This window comes from Gorilla gorilla, chromosome 2 (genome assembly GCF_029281585.2).
Source record: "Gorilla gorilla gorilla isolate KB3781 chromosome 2, NHGRI_mGorGor1-v2.1_pri, whole genome shotgun sequence".
NCBI classification, from domain to species: Eukaryota; Metazoa; Chordata; class Mammalia; order Primates; family Hominidae; genus Gorilla; species Gorilla gorilla.
Window position 1 is genome coordinate 120,179,088 of NC_086017.1, and position 26,736 is coordinate 120,205,823.

The following is a 26,736-nucleotide window of genomic DNA, read 5'->3' on the forward strand; positions in this document are numbered from 1 at the left end:
AGTGATAAAAATATAGCCTCTGGGCTGGACGTGGTGGCTCACACCTGTAATCCCAACATTTTGGGAGGCCAAGGCAGGTGGATCACTTGAGGTCAGGAGTTTGAGACCAGCTTGACCAACAAGGTGAAATCCCATTTCTACTGAAAATACAAAAATTAGCTGGGCGTGGTGGTGGGCACCTGTAGTCCCAGCTACTCGGGAGGCTGAGACAGGAGAATTGCTTGAACCCGGGAGACAGAAGTTGCAGTGAGCCGAGACTGCGTCACTGCACTCCACCCTGGGCAACGGAGCAAGATCCATGTCTCTCTCTCTCTATATATATATATAGCCTCTGGCTTCAAGAAATTTGCTTTCTAGGAACTATTGAACAATTAAAGACAAATTATGATTTTTTGGAATCAGGACAACTTGATTTAAATTCTGGATTCTGAAAGTATTAGTTCTCTTTGCTTAGGCAAATTGTTAGTCTCACCGAATCTGTTTTCTGAATGGCTCCTTTTTCGAGTTCAGATGTGACTTTATTTAAAAAAGCCTTTCCCTTACCACACAATGATAGAAGCACCCCTCTAGTACTGCCTCTTGTTGGCTCCTTGTCTCTTTGTAAATGTTGGATCTCTGTAGGTACATCGTACAGTATCAGTCTTCTTTACCATCCTTTACATTATATAAGGGTGGGGGCCATGTCTATTTTTTTTTCACCAACTTCTAACCCAGCCCCTGGCACATAGAAACCATTAACAGATGTAGACCATTTTTCTTCTCACCCTGGTCTCTAGGGTTATGCCTAGACAGACCCATTTACTCTTGTCCCTTCCTTGCTCGAGTCAGGCACCTCTCCCTTATCTGTCCTGTCTGCAGTGCTTCCCATTTGTCTGTGTCCCCAACTACAGTCAGTTTGTAACATCAGAGATTCCCTGATGGATCTTTAACACACACTGAATGAATACAAGGCCAATTGCAGTGACTTTTATTTTAATGGGTTTTCAGACATACAGAAAGGGATTCTTTAGATGGGGCTGTGTCACTAGTCAACCATCTTCACTGTGGAGTCCTAGTCACTATGATTTTGTTTTGTAGATCATGAGGATTCATTCAAATTGTCTCCTCTTCCACTCCTTCGTAATAGGTTACAAGGTCTGAAAGTACATCCCTCCTTTAGTACCTAGAAGCAAATTTGAAATGGTATATTTAAGAGCCGCTTTGAGCTATATGCAGAGTTTGGGGTCAAGAGAGTTAGGGTGTTTTGTGCACTACAATAGGAAAAGAAACGGAACAAACGTAACTTTTAATAGAGAAAGAATGGCAAATGGAAATACTAGACAATAGTGCATAGTCAGAATTGGTTTCCTTTGGGTTACTGAATTGGACCCCTTCTTAGTTATTTCAAAGACTAATGACACCATGTTTTCCAATCCTGTGTTGGTCTTCAGGCCAGTCTTTAGGCAAGACATGTTTATACTAGAAGACCATTGATTAATGATACTTTCAGAAGGCAGATGCTACAGCATTTTGAGAGCCTGACTAACCACTCAACTGGGATGGCTTCCATGTGATGTATAATGTGGAAATTTTTCTATTCTATTCTCCGTGTAAGTTTGGGCTCATTCTAAAACAGTCTGCCTACTGGACAACTGTGCCATTAGCCATCAATAGGCTGAGTTCAGGAGAGCCTTGTTTTAATTCCACAGAATATACTGCAAGTCACAAGCACACATATTCTCAAGCTCGCAGAGTTCTAAATGTAAGCAGTTAAGTGTAAAGGGTGAGCTGAAGTGCTTACTTGGACCATAACATCTTCCTTAACTGCCCTTCTTCCCTTTCTGCACACAGCTGAGAACTAAGAGGATAAATTACTAAATTAGCCTTCATTGAGAAGGTTCTGTAGAAAAACTGTTTATTAGCTGGGCGCGGCAGCTCATGCCTGTAATCTCAGCACTTTGGGAAGCAGAGGTGGGTGGATCACGAGGTCAGGAGTTCAAGAGCAGCCTAGCCAATACGGTGAAACCCTGTCTCTACTAAAAATACAAAATTAGTCGGGCATGGTGGCGGGTGCCTGTAATCCCAGCTACTTAAGAGGCTGAGGCCAGAGAATCACTTGAAGCCAGGAGGTGGAGGTTGCTGTGAGCCAAGATTGCACCATTGTACTCCAGCCTGGACAACAAGAGCGAAACTCCATCTCAAAACAAACAAAAAAACAAAAAAACTGTTTATTAGTTTTGATACAAATGTCAGGTTTTGAAAGCTATTGCCAAATTCAATTCAAATTGAGAACTCCATTATTTGATCTGCTATAATAATTAAATAATTGTTCACATTAATATTTTAAGTAACAAAATTAAGATTGTTTCCATTTGGTATTTGTATAATTTTCTTTTTGGAATAAGAACAAATTATTGGCCAGGTGTGGTGGCTCACACCTGTAATCCCAGCACTTTGGGAGGCTGAGGCAGGCAGATCGCCTGAGGTCAGGAGTTCGAGACCAGCCTGGCCAACATGGAGAAACCTCATCTCTACTAAAAGTACAATCGTCTCTACTAAAAATACAGGTGACTGCCACCATGCCCGGCTAATTTTTGTATTTTTAGTAGAGGTGGGGTTTCACCATGTTGGCCAGGCTGGTCTCAAACTCCTGACCTCAAATGATCCACCCACCTTGGCCTCTCAAAGTGCCGGGATTACAGACGCAAGCCATCATGCCAGGCCCCTGGTTTTCTTTTATACAATACAAGTCTGATTTATAAATATACACTTATATGTATATATCTATATACACAGATATAATATCTATATTTATATATAGATATATATACAGACAAATAGCATATATATACAGAAAGAGACAAAAAGCATGATTTGTAGACAAAGGAAGCATCAGATCAAGACTAAGATATGGCAGAGATGTTGAAATTACCAGACCAGGAATTTAAAACAGTGTTGATTAATATGCTAAGGGCTCTAACAGAAAAAGTGGACAAGATACAAAACAGATGAGTAATGCAAGTGGGAAGATGGAAATTCCAAGAATCAAAATAAAATGATAGAAATTAGAAGAAAATACTAACAGAAATGAAAACTGCCTTCATGGACTCATCTATAGCTGGACTGCCAACAAAAGAATCAGAGGGCTTAAACAAATGTCAATAGAAACCTCCAAAACTGAAAAGCAAAATGAAAAATCTTTTTAAAAAGAACTGAATATCCAAGAATTGCGAGGCAATTACAAAAAGGTTTCAACATGTAATGAAAATACCAGAAGAGAGAAAGGAATAGAAAGTTGTGAAGCAATGACTGAAAATATCCCAAAATTAATGACATACAAAACCAAAGATCCAGGAAGCTCAGAGATAGGAAGTAGGATAAACACCAAAAATTCAACACCTAGGCATACCATACTCAAACTGCAGAAAAACAAAGACAAATAGAAAATCTTAAAGTAAGAGAAAAAAACACCTTAACTGTAAAGGAACAAAGGTAAGAATTACATTGGACTTCTCTTCGTAAGCCTTACAAACAAGAAGAGAGTAAAGTGATATTTAAAAAGAAGGAAACAAAGCTGGGCGTGGTGGCTCACGCCTGTAATCCCAAAACTTTGGGAGGCTGAGGCAGATGGATCACCTGAGGTCAGGAGTTTGAGACCAGCCTGACCAACATGGAGAAACACTGTCTCTACTAAAAATACAAAAATTAGCTGGGTGTCTTGGCACATGCCTGTAATCCCAGCTGCTTGGGAGGCTGAGACAGGAGAATTGTTTGAACCCAGGAGGTGGAGGTTGCAGAGAGCCAAGATCGCGCCATTGTGCTCCAGCCGGGAAAACAAGAGCAAAAACTCTGTCTCAAAAAAAAAATTAAAAAAAAAAAGGAAGGAAAGAAATGAGAAAATTATCTGCAAAAGTTATATCTGATAGAGGACTGTTATTCAAAATATACAAAGGCCTCTTAAAACTCAATAATAAAACAACCCAATTAAAAAATGTGCAAAAAGGCCAGGCAAAATCCTAGCACTTTGAGAGGCTGAGGCTAATGAATCACTTGAGCCAGGAGTTCGAGACCGGCCTGGACAACATGGCAAAACCCCATCTCTACCAAAAAAAAATAGAAAAATTAGCCAGGCATGGTAATGTGCACCTGTAGTCCCAGTAGGATACTGAGGTGGGAGAATCTCACTTGAGCCCAGAAGGTCGAGGCTGCAGTGAGCCATGATCACACCACTGCACTCCAGCCTGGGTGAAAGAGCAAGACCTTCTCTCAATAAAAAATAAATAGTAAGTTAAAAAATAAAAATTGTGCAGAAGACCTGAAAAGACACCACACCAAAGAAGATACACAGATGAGAAATAAACATATAAAAAGATGCTCTACTTCATATCATTAAGGAATTCCAAATTTAAAAAAATGTGATACTGGCTGGGCACAGTGGCTCATGCCTGTAATCCCAGCACTTTCAGAGGCCAAGGCGGGCAGATCACCTGAGGTCAGGAGTTTTAGATCAGTCTGGCCAACATGGCGAGACCCCATCTCTACTAAAAATACAAAAATTAGCCAGGCATGGTAGCGTGTGCCTGTGGTCCCAGCTACTCGGGAGGCAGAGGCAGTATAATCACTTGAACCCAGGAGGCAAAGGTTGCAGTGAACTGAGATCACGCCACTGCACTCCAGCCTGGGTGACTGCACTCTCTCAGAGAGTCTGTCTCAAAAAAAAAAAGCACTGAAATACTGTGGCACACCTATTAGAATGGCTAAAATCCAAACAATACGAAATACTAAGAAAGATATGGTGCAACAAGAACTCTCATTCATTGCTGGTAGGAATGCAAAATGCTACAGCCACTTTTAAAGACAGTTTGGCAGAAATGAGCTATCAGGCCATGACAACACATGGAGGAATCTTCACTACATATTACTATCTGAAAGCCAATATGAAAAGGCTACACACTGTATAATTCCAAGTATACACAACATTCTGGAAATGGCAAAGCTATGATGGGCCAGGCACACTGGCTTATGCCTGTAATCCCAGCACTTTGGGAGGCTAAGGCAGAAGGACAGCTTGAGGCCAGAAGTTTGAGACCAGTCTCGCCAACACAGTGAGACCCGTCTCTACTAAAAATTAAAAAACAAAACTAGCTGGGCACAGTGGCACACACCTGTAGTCCCAGTGTCTCAGAAGGCTAGGCCAGGAGAATCCCTTGAGCCTAGGAGTTCAAGGCTGCAATGAGCTATGACTGCACCATTGCACTCCAGCCTGGGGTGACTGAGCAAAAAGATCTATGGTTTCCAGTGTATGGGCTTGCGGGGAGGGATGAATTGGTGCAACACAAGGGATTTCTAAGGTAGTGAAACTATTATGTATGACACTATGTTGGATAAATGTCATTTTACATTTGTCAAAACCATAGAATGTACAACACGAATAATAAAACCTAATATGAACTATAGAGTTTAGTTAATAATAAGGTATCTGCTGGGTGTAGAGGCTCACACCTGTAATCCCTGAACTCGGGGAGCCTGAGGTGGGAGGACTGCTGAAGCCCAGAAGTTTGACTAGCCTAGGAAACATGGTGAGACCCCATCTCTATAAAAATAAAATAAAATAGCCGGGCACGGTGGCTCATGCCTGTAATCCCAGCCCTTTGGGAGCCCAAGGCGGGCGAATCACGAGGTCAGGAGCTCAAGACCAGCCTGGCCAACATGGTGAAACCCCATCTCTACTAAAAAAATACAAAAAATTAGCTGGGCATAGTGGCGGGTGCTTGTAATCCCAGCTACTCGGAAGGCTGAGGCAGGAGAATCGCTTGAACCTGGGAGGCGGAGGTTCCAGTGAGCTGAGATCGGCGTCACTGCACTGCAGCCTGGTGATAAAGTATGACTCTGTCTAAAAATAATAATAATAATAATAATAAAATAGCCAGGCACAGTGGCTCACGCCTGTAATCCCTGCACTTTGTAAGACTAAGCGAGTGGATTGCTTGAGCGCAGGAGGTCAATGGTCTTGAACCAGGCTGTTCACCTGAGCAACACGGTGAAACCCGTCCTCTACCAAAAATTTAAAAAAATTAGCTGGGCATTATGGTGTGTGTCTGTAGTCCCAGCTACTTGGGAGGCTGAGGTGAGAGGATGGCTTGAACACGGAAGGCAGAGGTTGCAGTGAGCTGAGATCGTGCCACTGCACTCCAGCCTGGGTGACAGAGCCAGACCCTGTCTCAAAAATAAACACATTTTTAAGAAAGAAAAAGAGGCCGGGCACAGTGGCTCATGCCTGTAATCCTAGCACTGGGAGGCTGAGGCAGGTGGATCACCTGAGGTCAGGAGTTCCAGATCAGCCTGGCCAAAATGGTGAAACCCCGACTCTACTAAACATACAAAAAAATAAATAAATAAATAAATTGGCTGGGGGCTGGGTGCGGTGGCTCCCGCCTGTAATCCCAGCACTTTGGGAAACCGAAGTGGGTGGATCCCAAGATTAGGAGTTCGAGACTCCTAAGCCTGGCCAATATGGTAAAACCCCGTTTCTACTAATACAAAAAAATTAGCCAGGTGTGATGGCACATGCCTGTAATCCCAGCCACTCGGGAGGCTGAAGCAGGAGAATTGCTTGAACCCGGGAGGTGGGAGGCGGAGGTTGCAGTGAGCTGAGATCACGCCACTGCACTCCAGCCTGGGCAACAGAGTGAGACTCTGTCTCAAAAAAAATAAAATAAAAATTTAGCTGGGCGTGGTGGTGTGCACCTGTAATCCCAGCTACTTGGGAGGCAGAGGCAGGAGAATTGTTTGAACCTGGGAGGCAGGGGTTGCAGTGAGCTGAGATCTCATCATTGTACTCCAGCCTGGGCGACAAGAATGAGACCCCATCTCAAAAAAAAAAAAAAAGAAAAAGAAAAAGAAAAAAGAATAATGTATCAATATTGACTCATTAGTTTTTTTTTTTTTTTGGAGACTATGTTGCCCAGGCTGGAGTGCAGTGGCAATTCACAGGTGTGATCACAGAGAACTACAACCTTGAACTCCTCCTGGGTGCAAGTGATCCTCCTGACTTAGCCTCCCCGGTAGCTGGGACTACAGGTGACTACCACCATGCCCAGCCTTGCCTCATCAATTGTAAAAAATGTAGCACACTAATGCAAGTTACTAACAGAGGAAAATGGAGGGGGGGTGTGAAGCACCGTGTACATGGGAACACATGGGAACCCTATACTTTTCACTCAAGTTTTCATTTTCAAAAAAGAGTCCATTAATTAAAACAAAACCAAATTGTATTCTGTAGAGCTAACTATTTAGTAAGTCAGTACTCAAGGCATCAGGAGATACCAAAGATGGTCAGGACACAGCACAGCAATGATTGGGATGCAAGTTATCTACAGGCGCGCCACCATTTGTACTTCCTGGTAGACAGCAGACAAGAGACTTTGATACATTTATGTCCTGTTTTTTAGTGAATAGTGGGAAGGCAGAGAGTTTCTCTTGTATGTGACTCTTTTCAATTGCCTTCAAATCAAAATAATACTTATTTTGAGGTGGCATATTCTGATCTCTTACATTGTATTCAAACAGGTTGCTGCTACTTCTCTACTGTCATTAATCTTTTCATCATCTTCTTATTCCTGTAAGGCAAGTAGAAAAGAACTGTGAAATATTGCTACAGCAAGACAAACCATCCCTTACCAATCCCTTTAAAATTACCAATAAAATAAAGCATGTGCTTCTGGGCCGGGTGTGGTGGCTCACACCTGTAATCCTAGCACTGTGGGAGGCTGAGGAGGGCAGATCACCTGAGGTCAGGAGTTTGAGACCAGCCTGACCAATATGGTGAAACCCTATGTCTGCTAAAATTACAAAAATTAGCCGGTCATGGTGGCACAGGCCTGTAGTCCCAGCTACTCAGGAGGCTGAGACCGGATAATTGTTTGAGTATGGGAGGCAGAGGTTGCAGTGAGCCGAGACCAAGCCACTGAACTTCAGCCTGGGTGACAGAGCGAGACTCAGTCTCAAAAAAAAAAAAAAAAAAAGAATGCACTTCTGGAGTTCCTGAGTCATTTGCCCTAAAACCTAGGAATGGTGCACAAAAAGACTTTATGTACTAAATAAAGGAAAAGGGTTGTTCACTTACTCTCAGGGCTTACATTCCACATACTGCAATGGATCTCACATCCTTTTTTTTTTTTTTTTTAAGACAGGTTCTCACTCTGCTGCCCAGGCTGGAGTGCAGTGGCACTATCACAGTTCACTGCAGCCTTGACTTCCAGGGCTGAGGTGATCCTCCCACCTCAGCCTCCCCAGTAGTTGGGACCACAGGTGCATGCCACCACACCTGGCTAATTTTTTTTTATAGAGACAGGGTTTCACTATGTTTCTCAGGCCAGTCTCAAACTCCTAAGCTCAAGTCATCTGCCCACCTTGGCCTCCCAAAGTGCTAGGATTGCAGTTGTGAGCCACCATGCCCGGCTTCCTTCGTCTTTATACTCTCCATTCCCCTCTCTTCATGCAGCTCCTCCCCATTCATAAATGCTTATGGTTTTTTCATTTAAAAAAATTTAAGGCCGGGTGCGGTGGCTCACTCCTGTAATCCTAGCACTTTGGGAGGCCGAGGCGAGTGGATCACTTGAGGTCAGGCGTTCCAGACCAGCCTGGCCAACATGGTGAAACCCCATCTCCACTAAAAATACAAAAATTAGCTGGGTGTGGTGGTGCATGCCTGTAATCCCAGCTACTCCGGAGGCTGAGGCAGGAGAATCGCTTGAACCTGGGAGGCAGAGGTTGCAGTGAGCAGAGATCATGCCACTATACTCCAGCCTGGGTGACAGAGCCAGACTCCATTTCAAATAATAAAAAAAAAAAATTTTTAAAGGAAAAGAGAGAAAAAAAGAAGAAAAATGGGAAGAAGGGAAGAATGACGAGAGTCAATGAGGGAGGGAAAAAAGAGAAAGAAAGAGACAGAGAGAGACGAAAAGAAAGGAACCTCCCTTAAGGTTACTGCCTCAACTAACTGCTCTCTCTTCCTGCCAGGCTCAGCTAATGAAGGTGATCAACATGTCCTGCTTCTAGTTCTGCACATGTTCTACTGTAAGTTACTGAAATCATATTTTGGCTTCTACTGATCCTCTCAATCTACTTTCAAAAAGGCCATCAGCAGTGTCCTAAACAGCCAGTCCCAAGAGCACCACATTCATCATTACCTTACATGGCCGTCTCGCTGCCAACCATTTCTTCCTTCTAAGACTCTGTCCATTGCTCCCTTTACTCACTCATCTGCTAACCTCTAACTGTGTTCTGTCTTCACTGTCCACCTTCCACTGATACGCTGATTATCTTTAGGGTTCCTCCCTCAGTTCCTTCCTACATACTCTTATCCACAATGTATGTGCTGATGACTCCCAAAGATGTTTAGCTCTAACTCATACTTCTCTCAGAACTCTAGAACTTGTCCCAAACACCATAGATTCTTCTCCACTGAATTGGACTTCTATGTTTCCTCCACTTCTAAGACAGCATCTTGCTCTCTTTACTCCTACATCTTACATTTGTCTCATTCCTCCTTAAATGCTTTGTCAGTGTAATGAATTATCTCTTTCCTGAATTACTAATCTCTTATTTATACTCCCATCTAAGATTTAGCCCACTTTCTTTTCTTTTTCTTTTGTTTTTGAGATGGAGTTTCGCTCCTGTTGCCCAAGCTGGAGAGCAGTGGTGCGATCTTGCCTCACTGCAACCTCCGCCTCCCGTATTCAAACGATTCTCCTGCCTCAGCCTCCCAAGTAGCTGGGATTACAGGCACATGCCACTAAGCCCAGCTAATTTTTGTGTTTTTAGTAGAGACGGGGTTTCGTCATATTGGTCAGGCTGGTCTCAAACTCCTGAACTCGTGATCCGCCCGCCTCGGCCTCCCAAAGTGCTGGGATTACAGGTGTGAGCCGATTTAGCCCACTTACAAAAAAAAAAAAAAAGCCCTTAATTTATCTCCACACCTCTCTCATGTCACTTCCACCCAATTTTATCCCCAAAAGCTGAAATTTTTACTCATGGATGGACATCGGGAATCCTATAGTCTAAAGCAGTGTTTATGTGCATGTATATTTTCCTGGAGAGCACATAGTTATCATTATATTCTCAAACAAGTCCATGTCCCAAAAGTTACTGGGAGATAATGACTTACAGGATAATGTAGACATAAAATCTTTCATGGTCTGCTCCTCCACTCCCCAAACTCATTTGTCAATATAAGCTTCAATCACATTGACTAACTGGCAGTTTCTAAATATATTATATTCTTTATTTATTTTTAGTAGAGACAGGGTTTCACCATGTTGGCCAGGCTGGTCTTGAAGTCCTAACCTCAGATGATCTGCCCACCTTGGCCTCCCCAAGTGCTGGGAATACAGGCATGAGCCACTGCAACTGGCCATCATATTCTTTATTTCCCTGTGTTTGTACTGACGACTTCCACAACTGGTAAGCTCTTCCTCAGAACGTGTAATCTTCTCTTAAGTTTCCCTAAGCTATTCCAATATAGATTCTTCCCATATATTTTCATAGCTTTTCTTACTCTTTTTTTTTTTTTTTTTTTTTTGAGACGGAGTTTCACTCTTGTTGCCCAGGCTGGAGCGCAATGGCACAATCTCGGCTCACCGCAACCTCTGCCTCCCGGGTTCAGCGATTCTTCTGCCTCAGTCTCCCGAGTAGCTGGGATTACAGGCATGTGCCACCACGCCCAGCTAATTTTGTATTTTTAGTAGAGACGGGGTTTCTCCATATTGGTCAGGCTGGTCTCGAACTCCCGACCTCTGGTGATCCGCCCGTCTCGGCCTCCCAAACTACTGGGATTACAGGCATGAGCCACCGCGCCTGGCCTTCTTACTCATTTTTAGTTGAGTAGGCTAGATGGATTTTGTTTTTGCATTCCAAGGTGAGTATCTGACATGTAGTAAAAACTCAAATATGTGTTTTTTTCCTTTAGAACAAGTCTCTAAAATTGAGGCAGAAATCAGGTCCTGACTTGTCAGATGCTTTGTTAAGGCTAAGAACTAGCCACATTTAGGCACAGCGCAGTGGCTCATGCCCGTAATACCAGTACTTTGGGAGGCCGAGTTGGGTGGATGTCCTGAGGTCAGGAGCTTGAGACCAGCCTGGCCAACATACTGAAACCCTGTCTCTACTAAAAATACAGAAATTAGCCGGGCACGGTGGCTCACACCTGTTATCCCAGCACTTTGGGAGGCCGAGGCGGGCGGATCATGAGGTCAGGAGTTTGAAACCAGCCTGACCAACACGGTGAAACCCTTTCTCTACCAAAAATACAAAAATTAGCTGGGTGTGGTGGTGCATGCCTGTAATCTCAGCTGAGACTCGGGAGGCTGAGGCAGGAGAATCGCTTGAACCCAGGAGGCAGAGGTTGCAGTGAGCCGAGATCATGCCACTGCACTGCAGCCTGGACGAGAAGAGCAAAACTCCATCTCAAAAAAAAAAGAACTAGCCACATTTATTGAGTTGTAATTCACTAGTGAGTTCTTCTTGCATCCTATTTTTACCTGATCTATGTAGCAAATTAAGAAGACAGCATGTTCACCCTCTGCTTTCTACTGTTAAATTATTTAGAAATCCATCTATACACCTACTTTTCTGTGTGCCATGCTTAACAAGATACATAAGGGTTACCTCTTAGCACAGTCAGGGCATAACATATTATCTTCTATGCCTGGGGATGGGAAAATGCAGGCAGGTAACAAGAAGAGAGAAATCATCCTCCTGTGAGTGGTAGGCACCCAGGCCTGACCTGCGTGAAACTGCAGGCGTACCCAACCCTTTGTGTCTGCTGAGAGAAGTCTGCCATGGACCACACACCACCTGACGCCTGGAAAGGAAAAACAGATATAAACAGCAAAAATCAAGATAGCACCCCAACACAACCTCTCAGCAAGTCACTCTTGAATTTGCTCTTGTATTCTGCTCACAAATCAATTGAATGAGATGCATGAAAACGTAGACCACATGACACTATGATCTAATTTCACAAATTACATAACACAAAGAATAGTAATTGTTGCCGGCTAGGCGCAGTGGCTCACGCCTGTAATCCCAGCACTTTGGGAGGTTGAGGCAGGAGGATCATCTAAGATGGGGAGTTTGAGACCAGCCTGACCAATGTGGAGAAACCTCATCTCTACTAAAAATGCAAAATTAGCTGGGCATTGTGGCGCATGCCTGTAATCCCAGCTACTCGGGAGGCTGAGGCAAGAGAATCGCTTGAACCCGGAAGGCAGAGGTTGTGGTGAGCTGAGATCATGCCACTGCACTCCAGCCTGGGTGACAAGAGCAAAACTCCGTCTCAAAAAATAATACTACTACTAATAATAAAATAAAATAAAATAAAAAATAATGGTTGCCATTTTGAAATGCTTGTTTTGTGTCCAATATTTTGCTAGGTGATTTATGTGTATTAATACATTTACTCTTCAGTACACTATTAATATTTACTTTCTATTTGTTTTTCTTATTATTTCTTATTCACAGGTGAGATAAACGAAGCTTATGGTGTTAAATATCATAAGTTACTCAGAGCCAAGTCATGGATCCAGGTATTCTGACTGACTTACAGTCCATTTACCTAACCACTACATTGTACTGCCTCAGCTATAAGAAACAGACAAGCGTCTGTTTAAAAGTGTAAGGAACAGGCTGGGCGTGGTGGCTTACGCCTGTAATCCCAGCACTTTGGGAGGCCTAGGTGGGTGGATCTCCTGAGGTCAGGAGTTCGAGACCAGCCTGACCAACATGGCGAAACCCCATCTCTACTAAAAATACAAAATTAGCTGGGTGTGGTGGCACGCGCCTGTAATCCCAGCTACTCAGGAGGCTGAGGCAGGAGAATCGCCTGAACCTGGGAGGCAGAGGTTGCAGTGAGCTGAGATCACTCCATTGCACTCCAGCCTGGGCAACAAGAGTGAAACTACGTCTCAAAAAAAAAAAGAAAAAGAAAAAAAAAAGGCGTAAGGAACAATTTAAGTAGTGAGATGTGATATTTGCAAGAAAACAAGCAGTACACTTATGGAACGTCTGAAATTGAGAGAAAGTCAGTATTCTGAAAGACCTACAGCCCATTTACCTAACCACTACATTGTACTGCCTCAGCTATAGGAAACAGACAAGCGTCTGTTTAAACGTGTAAGAAACAATTTAATTAAGGAGACGGGATATTTGCAAGAAAATAAGTGGTACACTTATGGAACGTCTGAAATTGAGGGAAAGGAGCAGTCACAGTGAATTTACATATCTGTAAATAAGCAGTACATGTAGTGTGATAGCTCCCCGATTAGACTGTGAAACAAGAGAAGATGTGTGTGTTTAGCACAGTATAATTCCCGGCAGCTAGACATACCTCTGGACCACAGCAGATGCTTAACAATTGCAGAATGAAGAGAAATATAAAATGATAAGTCACTGTGGGATAACAGTAACTCATACAGCATATTATTAAAAATTAGAAAGAGGTGTCCTCTTTGGGAAGGCAGTGCCCCCAGGCACACAGCTTTATGGCTGGACAATGCCTTTGCACAAATTATTAAAAGGTGCCCACGGTCCCCACATAAAGGAATGTAGCTTGAAGAGCAGAGGATATGCCAATTTCAACTTCAGGTCTTCCTTCTGGCTGGTTTCCTTGTATGATGAATAATGTGTCCTACCATACTAGTTAGCTGGAATAAAATAGGATCTAGAATACTTCTGGAAATGGGAAAATGGGGGAGTAAAAAAAGGATTCAAGCCAAAAAGGAAGGTGACTTGAGATAGCAGACCCTGGAAATAAAAGCAATAGCAAGAAAAGAAGAGCAGGAGTTGGAGAAAAGTGGAGTTAAGTTATCCTCAAGATTTCTTAGAGGGCCCCAGGCGCGGTAGCTCACACCTGTAATCCCAGCACTTTAGGAGGCCAAGGCAGGTGGATCACCTGAGGTTGGGAGTTCGAGACCAGCCTGACCAACATGGAGAAATCTTGCCTCTACTAAAAAAAAAAAAAATACAAAATTAGCCAGGCATGGTGGCGCATGACTGTAATCCCAGCTACTCGGGAGGCTGAGGCAAGAGAATTGCTTGAACCTGTGACCTCAGGTGATTCACGTGCCTTGGCCTCTCAAAGTGCTGGGATTAAAAGCGTGAGCCACTGTGCCCGGCCAAGATTTTTTTTTAAAGACAGTCTGTCTGTCAGGCCAGAGTGCCATGGCACAATCTCAGCTCACTGCAACCTCTACCTTCTGGGCTCAAGCCACTCTCCCACCCCAGCCTCCTGAGTAGCTGGGACAACAGGCACACACCACCATGCCCGGCTTTTTTTCATATTTTTTGTAGACAAGGTATTTCACCATGTTACCCAGGCTGGTCTCTAACTCAGGAGCTCTAGCAATCCTCCCACCTCGGCCTCCCAAAGTGCTAGGCATACAGGCGTGAGCCACCAAGCTCAGCCACTACTATTCTATGAAACATGTAAATCTTCATTTTATATAACAGGATACTTGGCCGGGAGCAGTGGCTCACACCTGTAATCCCAACACTTTGGGAGGCCGAGGTGGGTGGATAGTCTGAGGTCAGGGGTTCGAGACCAGCCTGGCCAACATAATGAAACCCTGTCTCTACTAAAAATACAAAAAATTAGCTGGGCGTGGTGGTGAGTGCCTGTAATTCCAGCTACTCGGGAGGCTGAGGCAGGAGAATTGCTTGAACCTGGGAGGCAGAGGTTGCAGTGAGCCAAGATCGCGCCATTGCACTCCAGCCTGGGCAACAAGAGCGAAACTCCATCTCAAAAAAAAAAAAAAAAAAAAAAAAAAAAGAACAGGATACTAAGGCTTAAAGTAAGTAACTTGCCAGTGTCACATATCCGGGAAATGGTAAAGCAAGAATTCGAACCAACACATTCCTCTTATTCACTATGTCATAAATGCCTTAAGGAAGAGAGAAAGAAAAGGGGAAGACCTCAGACTGTGGTCCAAGATTATCAGGTTATGCTTAGTGATGGAAAAGGGCCACTACTCAGTCACCTGATTTAGAGACCCATCCAGACACAACATGACTATCCATCAATATGACAGATAGAAGAGAGATGTCCCATGTGAATCCAATTTCTAATCTTCAGATATTTTAGCAAATGCCTTCCCTTTGACCACATTTCAGTCTTGGACTAATAAAAGTTAACCTTGTCCTCTGGAGTGGGACTCACACTTTAAGGTTGATCTTACCAGAGGCTTGCATCAAAAAGGCCTCAACAGAAACAGGAATGGAACATGAATTCAAAGCCTTAGGCTGAACAGCTCTTGCAGCAATTCTTGCCCATGATGCCAACATGGCTCCCGGTGCTGAAGTTATCACTTCAACTGTATTGGTCTCTTCTGCTCTCTCATTCATCTCATAACTTCTCTGAAGCCTTGCTCTCTTGGTCACTGCCTTGCATTTCCTCGAACATCGCTGTAATCTGGTCTCTTGTGACATTTCAGGCATATCCTGCAAATGAAATTCATGATGAGTATTCAGTAAACCGCTAGGGCTGTAAGGACTTTTGGGTCAATTTTACTATTCTTTTTTTTTTTTGAGATGGAGTTTCGCTCTTGTTGCCCAGGCTGGAGTGCAATGGCACGATCTCGGCTCACTGCAACCTCCGCCTCCCAGGTTCAAGCTATTCTCCTGCCTCAGCCTCCCTAGTAGCTGGGATTATAGGCATGTGCCACCATGTCCGGCTAATTTTGCATTTTTAGTAAAGACGGGGTTTCTCCATGTTGGTCAGGCTGGTCTCGAACTCCCGACCTCAGGTAATCCACCCGCCTCGGCCTCCCAAAGTGCTGGGATTACAGGCGTGAGCCACCACACCCGGCCAATTTTATTATTCTTTGTACTGACCTGAACATGTATGTCAATGTGGGAAGGGTTTCGGAATATTAGTTCCCATAAACTGTAAATTCTCCACTGGGAGAAATTTTGGGTTGTTGAAACTGTGCGGGGGGAGGAAAGGTTGCAACTGACATCCAGCTGGTAGAGGCTGGGGATGCTGCAAAACATCCTACAATGTACAGGGCAGGCCCCAAAACAAACAAAAAATTATTTGTTCCGAAATATCAATAATGCCACAGTGAAGAAACCCTGCCTTAGAGGTACAACACATAGATATGGTGCGATGGTAGGGACCGGACGAATCATGATCAGAACCCACCTTCACACCATCAACACACTCATTACTCACTTGCCGTTGTTCAGGGTAAGCATGCCTATGAAGCCTCAGATAAACTTCGATTTTCTTAGGAAATGAAGAGAGAGATTAAGTTAAAAGTTGACAAAGACTCCCATAATTATTCCCAGCAGCAGATATTCACCCAAGTGTACTAACCTTGCCATTAGTACTCAAACCGAGTTGTTGACACCAGTCCCGCAAAGTGTCCCGACACACCTTATTAATGGGAGGCAAAATGGTCGGCAAGGCAAGGGCTGGTATTTTGCATCTAGCTTTTTGTGGAGCTGTAAATTCCTCATTTGTTTGAAGTAGATGACCTAAGACAAGAATGGAACCAAAGTAGTAATAATTTAAAGTTGGCAAGATTATTTTAAAATTTTACAAAGATCTAGGGCCTGGCACAGTGGCTCACGCCTGTAATCCCAGCACTTTGGGAGGCCGAGGCAGGCAGATCACGAGGTCAGGAGATCGAGACCACCCTGGCTAACACGGTGAAACCCCGTCTCTACTAAAAAAAATACAAAAAACTTAGCCAGACGTGCTGGCGGGCGCCTGTAGTCCCAGCTACTTCGGAGGCTGAGGCAGAAGAATGGCATGAACCCGGGAGGTGGGGTTCGCAGTGAGCCGAGATCATGCCACTGCACTCCAGCCTGGGCGACAGAACAAGACTCCATCTCGTCTCAAAATAAAAAATTTTACAAAGATCTTTTCACATTTCTCACAACCCAATTTGCATATACACATATCAATTTTTATTTCTTATATTAAAAATGAGATAACAAGGCCGGGCACGGTGGCTCACACCTATAATCCCAGAACTTTGGGAGGCTGAGGCAAATTCGCCCAAATCACTTGAGGTCAGGAGATCGAGACCAGCCCGGCCAACATGGTAAAACCCTGTCTCTACTAAAAATAGAAAAATTACCTGGGCATATGGCCAGGCATGGTGGCTCATGCCTGTAATCCCAGCACTTTGGGAGGCCGAGGTGGGTGGATCACCTGGGAGTTTGAGACCGGCCTGACCAATATGGAGAAACCCCGTCTCTACTAAAAAAAAAAAATTCAAAATTAGCCAGGCGTGGTGGCACATGCCTGTAATCCCAGCTACTAGGGAGGCTGAGGCAGGAGAATCGCTTGAACCCGGGAGGCAGAGGTTGCGGTGAGCCGAGATCGCGCCATTGCACTCCAGCCTGGGCAATAAGAGTGAAACTCCGTCTCAAAAAAAAAAAAAAAAAAAGAAAAATTACCTGGGCATGGGGGTGCACACCTGCAATCCCAGCTCCAGCTACTCAGGAGGCTGAGGCAGGAGAATTGCTTGAACCCAGGAGGCAGAGGCGGCAGCAAGCTGAGATCACGCCACAGCACTCCAGCCTGGGCAATACAGTGAGACTCTGTCTCAAAAAAAAAAAAAAAAAAAAAGGAGGTAAGAGATTCAGGTATTTAAAGACTTGCCCATTATAATAGCAGACCTGGGACTCAAACCTATGTAGGTTTTTTTGTTGTTTTTTTTTGAGACAGAGTTTCGCTTTGGTGCCCAGGCTGGAGTGCAGTGGCGCGATCTCAGCTCACTGCAACCTCCGCCTCCTGGGTTCAAGCAACTCTCCTGCCTCAGCCTCCCGAGTAGGTGGGACTACAGGCACGCGCCACCATGCCCAGCCAATTTTTGTATTTTTAGTAGAGACGGTGTTTCACTATGTTGGCCAGGCTGGTCTCAAACACCTGACCTTGTGATCTGCCCTCCTTGGCCTCCCAAAGTGCTGGGATTACAGGCATGAGCCACCGCACCCAGCTTGCTTTGTTTTGTTTTGAGACAGGGTCTTGCTCTGTCACCTAGGTTGGAGTGCAGTGGTGCGATCTCGGCTCACTGCAACCTCCACCTTCCAGGTTCAAGTGATTATCATGCCTCAGCCTCCTCAGTAGCCGGGACTACAGGTGTGTGCCACCATGCCTGGATAATGTTTGTATTTTTTGTAGAGACAGGGTTTCTCCATGTTGGCCAGGTTGGTCTTGAACCCCTGGCCTCAAGTGATCAGCCCTCCTTGGCCTCCCAAAGTACTGGGATTATAGGTGTAAGACATCATGTCCGGCCTCAAACCTATGTTTGGATTCTAAATTCCACGTTTCTTTTATGCTACATATAGCAGCCTGTTATTTTCTACTGCCCTCAACAACCAACTGAATAGAACATTATGTTGGATTTATCCTCCAAAATGTCTAGATTTTGGACCACAAAATATCAGCTCTTCCTATAGAAATCAAAGAAACCACCACATTGTCTATCCCCAATCAACAATGGTCCACATCATTCTGTCAGCCTGAATCATTTTTCTCTATAGCTCCCCATTTCACCTCACTCTGCTTAGCTCTAACCCATCATTATTTACTTCATCTTGAAATCCTCATTATTGGCCTAGAAGATAAAATCCTTCTGAAAATACTTATTTGGGCCGGTCGCAGTGGCTCACGCCTGTAATCCCAGCACTTTGGGAGGCCAAGGTGGGTGGATCACCTGAGGTCAGAAGTTTGAGGCCAGTCTGGACAATGTGACAAAACTCCATCTCTATTAAAAATACAAAAATTAGCTGGGCGTGGTGGTGGGCGCCTGTAATTACAGGTACTAGGGAGGCTGAGGCAGGAGAATCACTTGAACCCAGGAGGCGGAGGTTGCAGTGAGCCAAGACTGCACCATTGCACTCCAGCCTTTGCAACGAGAACAAAACTCCGTCTCCAGAAAAATTAAAAAAAAAAAAAGAAAAAAACCACTTATTTGATGCTTTTATAGGAAGCACTAAGACACTGAGCACAGATACAAAGGGTCATGATTTTAAGAGCTGCTATTCGTAATTACTTGCTAAGCAAAATACCAGATGTTTTTCAAAATTATTTAATCTTCGTAGGAGGCAAATATGTATTCATCTCGTTTTTATAGAAGAGGAGATTGAGCTTTATGTGTTGGGAATTTGAACTCATGTGGAGCTGGTCCAGAAGAGCACTCTCTGTCCAAAGCGCTCCCCATGCTTATTTTGTGTCTTAAAAGTAAGGCAGTACAGGCCAGGCATGGTGGCTAATGCCTGTACTTTGGGAGACTGAGGCGGGCACATCACTTGAGGTCAGGAGTTCGAGACCAGCCTGGCCAACATGGTGAAAGCCCATCTCTACTAAAAATACAAAAATTAGCCAGGCTTGGTGGCCCATGCCTGTAATCCCAGCGACTTGGAAGGCTGAGGCAGGAGAATCGCTTGAGCTCAGAAGGCGGAGGTTGCAGTGAGCCAAGACTGCGCCACTGCACTCCAACCTGGGTGACACAGTGAGACTCCATCTCCAAAAAATAAATTAATTAATTAAAGTATGGCAGTACATTGGGCTTAGCAAGCGAGAAGTATTAGAGTTTGCAAAATTTCTTAACACAGATTAACAAGGTGAGATTTAAGCTGGGTGTTGTATAGTCAGAGGATAGGAAAGACAAATCTTACTTTTTCCTGGGCTTCCCAGAGTTGTAGGAGTAACTAACTGAGCAATCCCTGTCCTTATACCTGGATTGTATTTCTTAGGCTTCTCCAGTTTGACATCAGAAGTTGAAGAAACGCTTGGTTCCATTTGTTCCATATTTGCGTCATCTTTAACTGGCACCAGTGTCAAAATCACACTTTCCTCTTCATCTACTTCCCCCTCCAAGAAATTCTGGAAAGAGAAGTCAGTTGCTGATTTTCATTTGATGCGGTACAACTAAACTGCTTGCTTTCAAGGCAAAAGTCATGAATAAGGAACTGAGAAGACAGTAGGTGGATGGAGAAAAGAATTACTGGGATTCCTAGAATGTGATGTTGATTAGCACACCCTTTATCAAATAAAGGAAACATGGAAAAAAATGGGCAAAAGCCAATTTACATGTAGGTGTTAATGAAAGAGAAAATAGAAGGGTAGGGCTTGGGTTTAGAGAATTATTTCCCTCAGGGCCTTCCTCCTCATCAGCCAAAACACAAAATACTTTCATTAAGTCTCCTAAATCTGTATGGAGTGTGTTCCTGCCTTTCCATCTTCTATCACATGATTCCCAAGATTCCCAATTCCCATATCAAATTGCACAGCACAAGCAATAACCTCCTGTTATCCCCAAATCCACTGTAACTGCTATTTCTGCACCGATTGTTCCATGCTTGTCGAAAATTATTCAATGGCTTGTCATTGTTATTCTGGTTAATGACAAAACTCAAATTAGCTCACAGAGCTGTGTAGCTTACAAATTCTCCAACAGTCTGGTCCCTGCCTGCCTCTCCAGCTCATGACCTCTGAGCTTTCTGAGCTCCAGCCACACTGGGCTCATTTCAGCTCCAAGACCTGAGGAGAGTGTATCTGTTTTACTCTCTGTTGCTTTCACAGAAACACAGCAGTCTACACAGAGTAGGCATTCAATGTTGTTTTTATGATCTGATGAATAAAAGATAAAGTAGGAAAGCAGGTAGATAGAAAGAAACTAACATTTACTGGTTCTCTACAGTACACAGGCACTATGCTAGGTGTTCTGTATTTCTCAAATTTAATTCTCATAGTATATTTGTAGTAATTTATTAATTTTCCTGCTTTACAAATGAGGAAACTAAATGAGCAATGCCATAGAGTAACACAGGCTTGAGTATGGCTCTGAAGTTAGCTTTTCTTCTCAAATCCAAGGGTGAATAAACTCCATTCCAGTCCTATTCCAATATTCTCTTCTAGTGCTGATGCCACACTCCTGTCTCCTATTTAACCTCTTCAGTAGTTTCCCATTACTCTTAGTTTACTTCAAAATAACACTGACATTCTATTACAGAGAAAAGTAGGGGCTCAAAGCAGCTATGTGACTTCCCCATAATCATATAGCTAATATTGGCCAATTCAGTCCTTTAGCCAGAGGACGGGTACAGTGACGCCTATAAATACACTATGACACCTTCTCTAGTTTCTCATAGAGCCAGGACTACCCAAGCGTAATCTTGAAACTCATTTGGTACCAAGGCCACTGGGAGTAGATATTTCCTACTCCGAAAGAAAGTAACCAGTTGGTCACTTTACTTTATGACTTTATCCACATTACCGCCTTCACTTTCTTTTTACCTTTGCTTTTAAAAGAAAAATTATTTTTAATTTTTAATTATCTTTTCTCTAATATTATTATTCTCCATGCCATTTTTATGTATTTATTTTTACCATTTTTATCTTGTCCAGCTATATAGCACTTCTCATCTTTCCTACCAAAGAAATATTTTCCTTTGGACTAGGAGAAGAAAATTTTACTTCTTTTTACTCTCATCCAAATGCACATAAAAGCACAATCACATGAAAGAAAACTAACAATCTATTTGCAAAGAGGAGGAGGTTTCAAGATGGAGATTTCTTACATCCAGGAATGAAGATTTGTGGTAAAAGAGAAACATAAGGGAGACCTAGAAAGACTCTGAAAAGCGACTGTGAGAAAAGTAATTCTATTAGAATGAAACTTACCTTCTTGCTGCTATCCAAATTTGCATCTGACATTTTCAGCAACACCCTGGGGAAGGCAAGGACAGCAATGTTAAGGATATGGTAGTTTACTTCTCTTAACCTGCTTTCTCCTTTTATAAGCAAATGTCTCCTTCTACTTCCTGTTACCCAGATGAGCTCTTGTTTTCCTTTCCTCCTCTTTTTGCTCTCCCTCATTTTCTGGTAATGGGATAATTTTATCAATTTTATACCCTGTCTTGTCCATTCAGTGATAATGTTTTTTTAAAAATTAGGCTGGGTGCGATGGCTCATGCCTGTAATCCCAGCACTTTGGGAGGCCCAGGGGGGCTGATCGCTTGAGTCCAGGAGTTCGAGATCAGCCTGGGAAACATGGCGAGACCCCCATTTCTACGAAAAAACACAAAAATTAGGCGGGCCTTGTGGCGAGCGCCTGTAATCCCACCTACTCGGGAGGGGGTGGTGGGAGGACTGCTTGAGCCCAGGAGGCGCAGGCTACCGCGATCTGAGATCGCACCACTGCACTCCAGCTTCGCGAGACTCTGTCTTAACAAGTGAAAGAAGGAAAGAAAGAAGAAAAAAAAATAGGTGAAACTTGAAAGAAAACTGAAAATGACAAACACTTGTTGACAAGTTCCAATGGAATGAACAGAATGTTTTAGAACAGTTATAAGACGATATTGGTAACAAATTACTTATTACGAAGGGAATGGAAAAAAGATTCAGAGCATTTTAGGCAGGTATTTTATACCTGATTTATGCACGTGGGTATGTTACTCACGGCAAGATCCCAGATTTAAACTGTGGGGGTTGGATAACATAATCTCTCTTCGATCTAGTTCTAAATACAAATATTAAGCCTGCAATAATATTGAGCTGGTTAGAGGAGAAGGATTTGGCTGTTCAGAATAGCAACAAGAGCCAAAACACCAAGGCAAGTGGTGGAGTAACGAAGGCAGAAGGAACGGATGCACTTAGGAATTGCTGGAGCCTAATGTTGGACACGGAATGTGGCAAAATATGAAGCAGGTGTTCTCATAGATCACTCTAAGAAGCCAGACCAACTAAAGGAAATTTCATTCACAAATAATATGGCAGCACTGGACAACCAAGTACCTTTACAACGGGCTTTCTCTGTCCCTGGGAAAATGATTTGGTCCATTAATCTCAGGACCCAGGGTGACCACGGTCCATTTAAGTTACTAGTATATTTAACACATTCAAAATATTGTCTGGACCTGGCACGGTGGCTCATGTCTGTAATCCTTTGGGAGGCCTTTGGGAGGCCGAGGAAGGACGACCACTTGAGTCCAGAAGTTCGAGACCAGCCTGGGCAATATAGTGAGACCTCATCTCTACGAATAAATAAATAAATAAATAAATAAATTTACAAAAGAAAAAAAATGTAGTCTGAAAAAGCTCAGCTTCAGTTTATTGAGGAACTGATTGGAAAAATAAATTATGAGGCCCCACCCCACCACCCAAGACATCCTGAATCAGATCCTGGAGGGTGAGGCTGAGGGGCTGAGGAATCTGTGCTTCCACAAGCCCTCCGGGTAATTTTTTCTTTTTTTTTTAGACAGGCTCTGACGCCCAGACTGGAGTGCAGTGGCGCGATCATAGCTCACTGCAGCCTCGACCTCCTGGACTCAAGCGATCTTCCCACTTCAGCCCATGCCGTCCCACTCCCGCCCCTCCCCCCACACTCCAGTAGTTGGGATTACAGGCGCACGCCACCACGCCCCGCTAATATTTAAATTCTTTGTAGAGATGAGACCTGGGACGGAAAGGGATTGCGGGGACGGAGAGGATGTGGGTAGGGGGCCTCACTGTGTTGCCCAGGCTGGTCTTGAATTCCTGGCTGAGTTCCCAGACTCAAGTTGATCCTCCCTCCGCAGCCTTCGGAGTGGGTGGGACTACAGGCCTGCACCGCCACGCCCAGCCCTCCGGATGATTCTTAAGCTCCTGAAGTCTAGAAGCCTTAGCTAGATCAGGACATAAACAAAGGGCTTTGGAGACAGGCAGTCCGCGGCAGATAATGATCGGAATTCCGGCTCCTCCCTTCCAGGGTGGAACCTGAATGCAGCCCTCTAAAATGCAGCCAGGAAAGCACTCCGCCTACCCGGTTGGGTGTGGCCCCTGGTGCTTTTAATGGGCAATTTAGAGGAAAGCTGACCTAATGGCCTGAGTTGATCCTAATGCCTTAGGTAGGGACAGGATTTCGAGTGGGAAGACCATTTCATTACCATGTTTTCTTTTCTTCATTGTATTTTTTACAATATAATCATTTTAGGCCGGGCGCGGTGGCTCACGTCTGTAATCCCAGCACTTTGGGAGGCCGAGGCGGGCGGATCATCTGAGGTCAGGAGTTCAAGACCAGTCTGGCTAACATGGCGAAACCCCGTCTCTACTAAAAATACAAAAATTCGCCGGGCATGGTGGCACATGCCTGTAATCCCAGCTACTAGGGAGACTGAGGCAGAACAATCGCTTGAACCCGGGAGGCGGAGGTTGCGGTGAGCCGAGATTGCGCCATTGCACTCCAGCCTGGGCAACAAGAGCGAAACTCCGTCTCAAAAAAAAAAAAAAAGAGTAAGAAAATCTGTGAAAATATATGGGAAGAATCTATATCGGAATAGCTTAGGGAAACTTTAGAGAAGATTACACTTTTTGAGGAAGAGCTTACCAGTTGTGGAAGTAGTCAATACAAACAGGGAACAGACTCCCTAGCTACTCGGGAGTCTGAGGCACGAGAATCGCTTGAACCCAGGAGGTGGAGATTGCAGTGAGCCAAGATCACGCCACTGCACTCCAGCCTGGGCGACAGAGAAAGACTCTGGTCCCCCCCCCCCCCCCAAAAAAAAAAATCATCTTATTTGTTTTCCTGGGGTTTTTTCCCCAGCTTTTTGAGAATGTTTTATTATGGGAAGGTTCAAACATGTACAAAAGTGTGTCTACTTTTTGTCATAGTAATTTACTTACAGCCAGTCTGGTTACATCTAAATTGCCGTCCATTCCTCCTCCATGGGTTATTTTGAAACAAGTGCCAGATCGCCTATGATTTCGTTCATAAATTCAGGGAAAAGGCCGGTGCCATGGCTCACACCTGTAATCTCAGCACATCAGGAGGCCGAGGTGGCAGGAACACTTGAGCCCAAGAGTATGAGACCAGCCTCGGCAAGATAGTGAGATCTCATTGTTACCAAAAAAATAAAAATGAAAATAAAAATAAAATAACCGGGCGTGTGGGTGTGGTGAGACATGCCTGTGGTCCTAGCTACTCAGGGGGCTGAGGTCAGAGGATCCCTTCAGGCCAGGAGCCCAAGGGTGCAGTGAGGCTGTCTCAATAAATAAATAAATAAATCCTGGGGGAAAAAATACTTCGTTCCTATTATAACTACGATATCCTTTTTACATCTAAACATAATTTAAAAAATCATTTAATATTATCAAAGTATTCAAATATATGTTATGTTCAAATATCCAGCAGTATTCAAAACTCCAATTATCTGGCTGGGCACCGTGGCTCACGCCTGTAATCCCAGCACTTTGGGAGGCCAAGGCAGGTGGATTACCTGATGTCAGGAGTTTGAGACCAGCTGGCCAACATGGAGAAACCCTGTCTGTACCAAAAATACAAAAATTAGCCAGGCATGGTGGCACGCACCTGTAGTTCCAGCTACTGGTGGGGGCTGAGGCAGGAGAATTGCTTGAACCCAGGTGGTGGATCTCAAAAAAAAAAAAAAAAAAAACTCCATTTATCTTATATATCTTTCTCTTCCCTCATTTTCTTGTTTTTAACAATCTGTTTGAATCAGCGTCCAATCAAGGTCTGTGATAAATTGAAATAGGCCTTAAATTTTTCTTTATAAGTTATCTCCATCTGTTTTTATTTATTTATTTTAGGATCTCACTATGTTACACAGGCTGGGCTTGAACTCCTGGGCTCAAGCAATCCTCCTGCCTCAGCCTCCTGAGTAGCTGGGATAACAGGCACATGCCATCGCATACAGCTTCCACTTCTTACCTCTTACAATTCGTTGTTGTTATTGTTGAAATAATTGTGTGAATTTCCTATAGTTTCCTATTTGAATTTTGCCAGTTCTTGTTTTACCCTTTAGTCTGTTCTAGCTTCTGTTGCCCAGGCTGGAGTACAGTGGTGCGACCACAGCTCACTACAGCCTTTACCTGCTGGGCTCAAGAGATCCTCCCACCTCAGCCTTCTGAGTAGCCATGGCTACAGGCATGTGCCACTGCGCCTGTCTAAATTTATTTTTTTGTACAGACGGGGTCGCACTATGTTGCCCAAGCTGGTCTCTCCCGGGCTCAAGCAGTCTCCCGCGTTGGTCTCCCAAAGTGTCAGGATTACAGGTGTGAGCCACCACGCTGAGCCTGCTCTTTTAAGTTTTTAAGAAAAATATTATTTCTGTCCCTCTTCACTCATCTGACGCCTCGTTCTTTAAGCTTAAATGCATTTCTTAAGAGTAACCCTAAAAGAGATTCCTCTTGTCATTCTGTCATTCTAGTCCTTCAAAAAAAAAAATCATTTGAATCTGTAATTTTGTATGTATTTGGAATCTTACAGTAATTTCATCTCCTCAATTAGCAGGTTCTATGACAGCAATGGCCAGGTTGGTTTCAGTCACCTTTCAGAGCCTTGCACTCTGGCTCAGAAGAGAAGCTCAATCAATACTAGAGGTTTTTGTTGTTGTTGTTTTCTCGAGACTGAGTCTAGCTCTGTCGCCCAGGGTGGAGTGCAGTGGCACCATCTCGGCTCACTGCAAACTCCACCTCCCGGGTTCAAGTGATTCTCATGCCTCAGCCTCCCGAATAGCTGGCGTTACAGGTGCCTGCCACCATGCCCAGATAATTTTTGTATTTTTGGTAGAGATGGGGTTTCACTGTGTTGGCCAGGCTGGCCTCGAACTCCTGACCTCGTCATCCGCCCACCTCGGCCCCCCGAAGTGCTGGGATTACAAGCCTGAGCCACCGCACCTGGCCTATTTTTTTTTTTTTTTTGAGACGGAGTCTCGCTCTGTTGCCCAGGCTGGAGTGCAATGGTG

At 44.0% G+C, this 26,736-nt stretch overlaps 1 protein-coding gene across 8 annotated transcripts; it reads right to left on the reverse strand.

Annotated features, from left to right (window-relative positions):
• Nucleotides 1-944: 944 nt before the first annotated feature.
• Nucleotides 945-23,664, reverse strand: DPPA2 (developmental pluripotency associated 2). 8 transcript variants are annotated; one of them, XM_055381789.2, is made up of 10 exons: nt 23,451-23,664; nt 22,912-23,028; nt 21,677-21,722; nt 19,729-19,876; nt 16,352-16,512; nt 16,208-16,261; nt 15,213-15,474; nt 11,647-11,842; nt 7,534-7,598; nt 945-1,162 (listed from the first exon to the last, which is right to left on the reverse strand). In XM_055381789.2, exons 2-9 carry the CDS (start codon nt 22,926-22,928, stop codon nt 7,556-7,558), a joined length of 927 nt encoding a protein of 308 aa, XP_055237764.1. In that variant the 5' UTR covers nt 22,929-23,028; nt 23,451-23,664; the 3' UTR covers nt 945-1,162; nt 7,534-7,555. The 8 variants fall into 8 exon arrangements, 7 of the variants coding, with proteins under 7 accessions (XP_055237764.1, XP_055237758.1, XP_055237761.1 ...); XM_055381783.2 differs by having other exon boundaries at nt 19,669-19,876; XM_055381786.2 differs by lacking the exon at nt 22,912-23,028 and having other exon boundaries at nt 19,669-19,876; nt 23,504-23,664.
• Nucleotides 23,665-26,736: the final 3,072 nt, after the last annotated feature.

Excerpts from the sequence above, each read along its gene's own strand:
- DPPA2 (XM_055381783.2), bottom strand. Across the intron at positions 19,877-21,676 it reads ATTTGGATAGCAGCAAGAAG|AATTTCTTGGAGGGGGAAGT; the intron begins GTAAGTTTCATT and ends TTCTCTTTCCAG. Across the intron at positions 16,262-16,351 it reads GTTTGAGTACTAATGGCAAG|AAAATCGAAGTTTATCTGAG; the intron begins GTTAGTACACTT and ends TCATTTCCTAAG.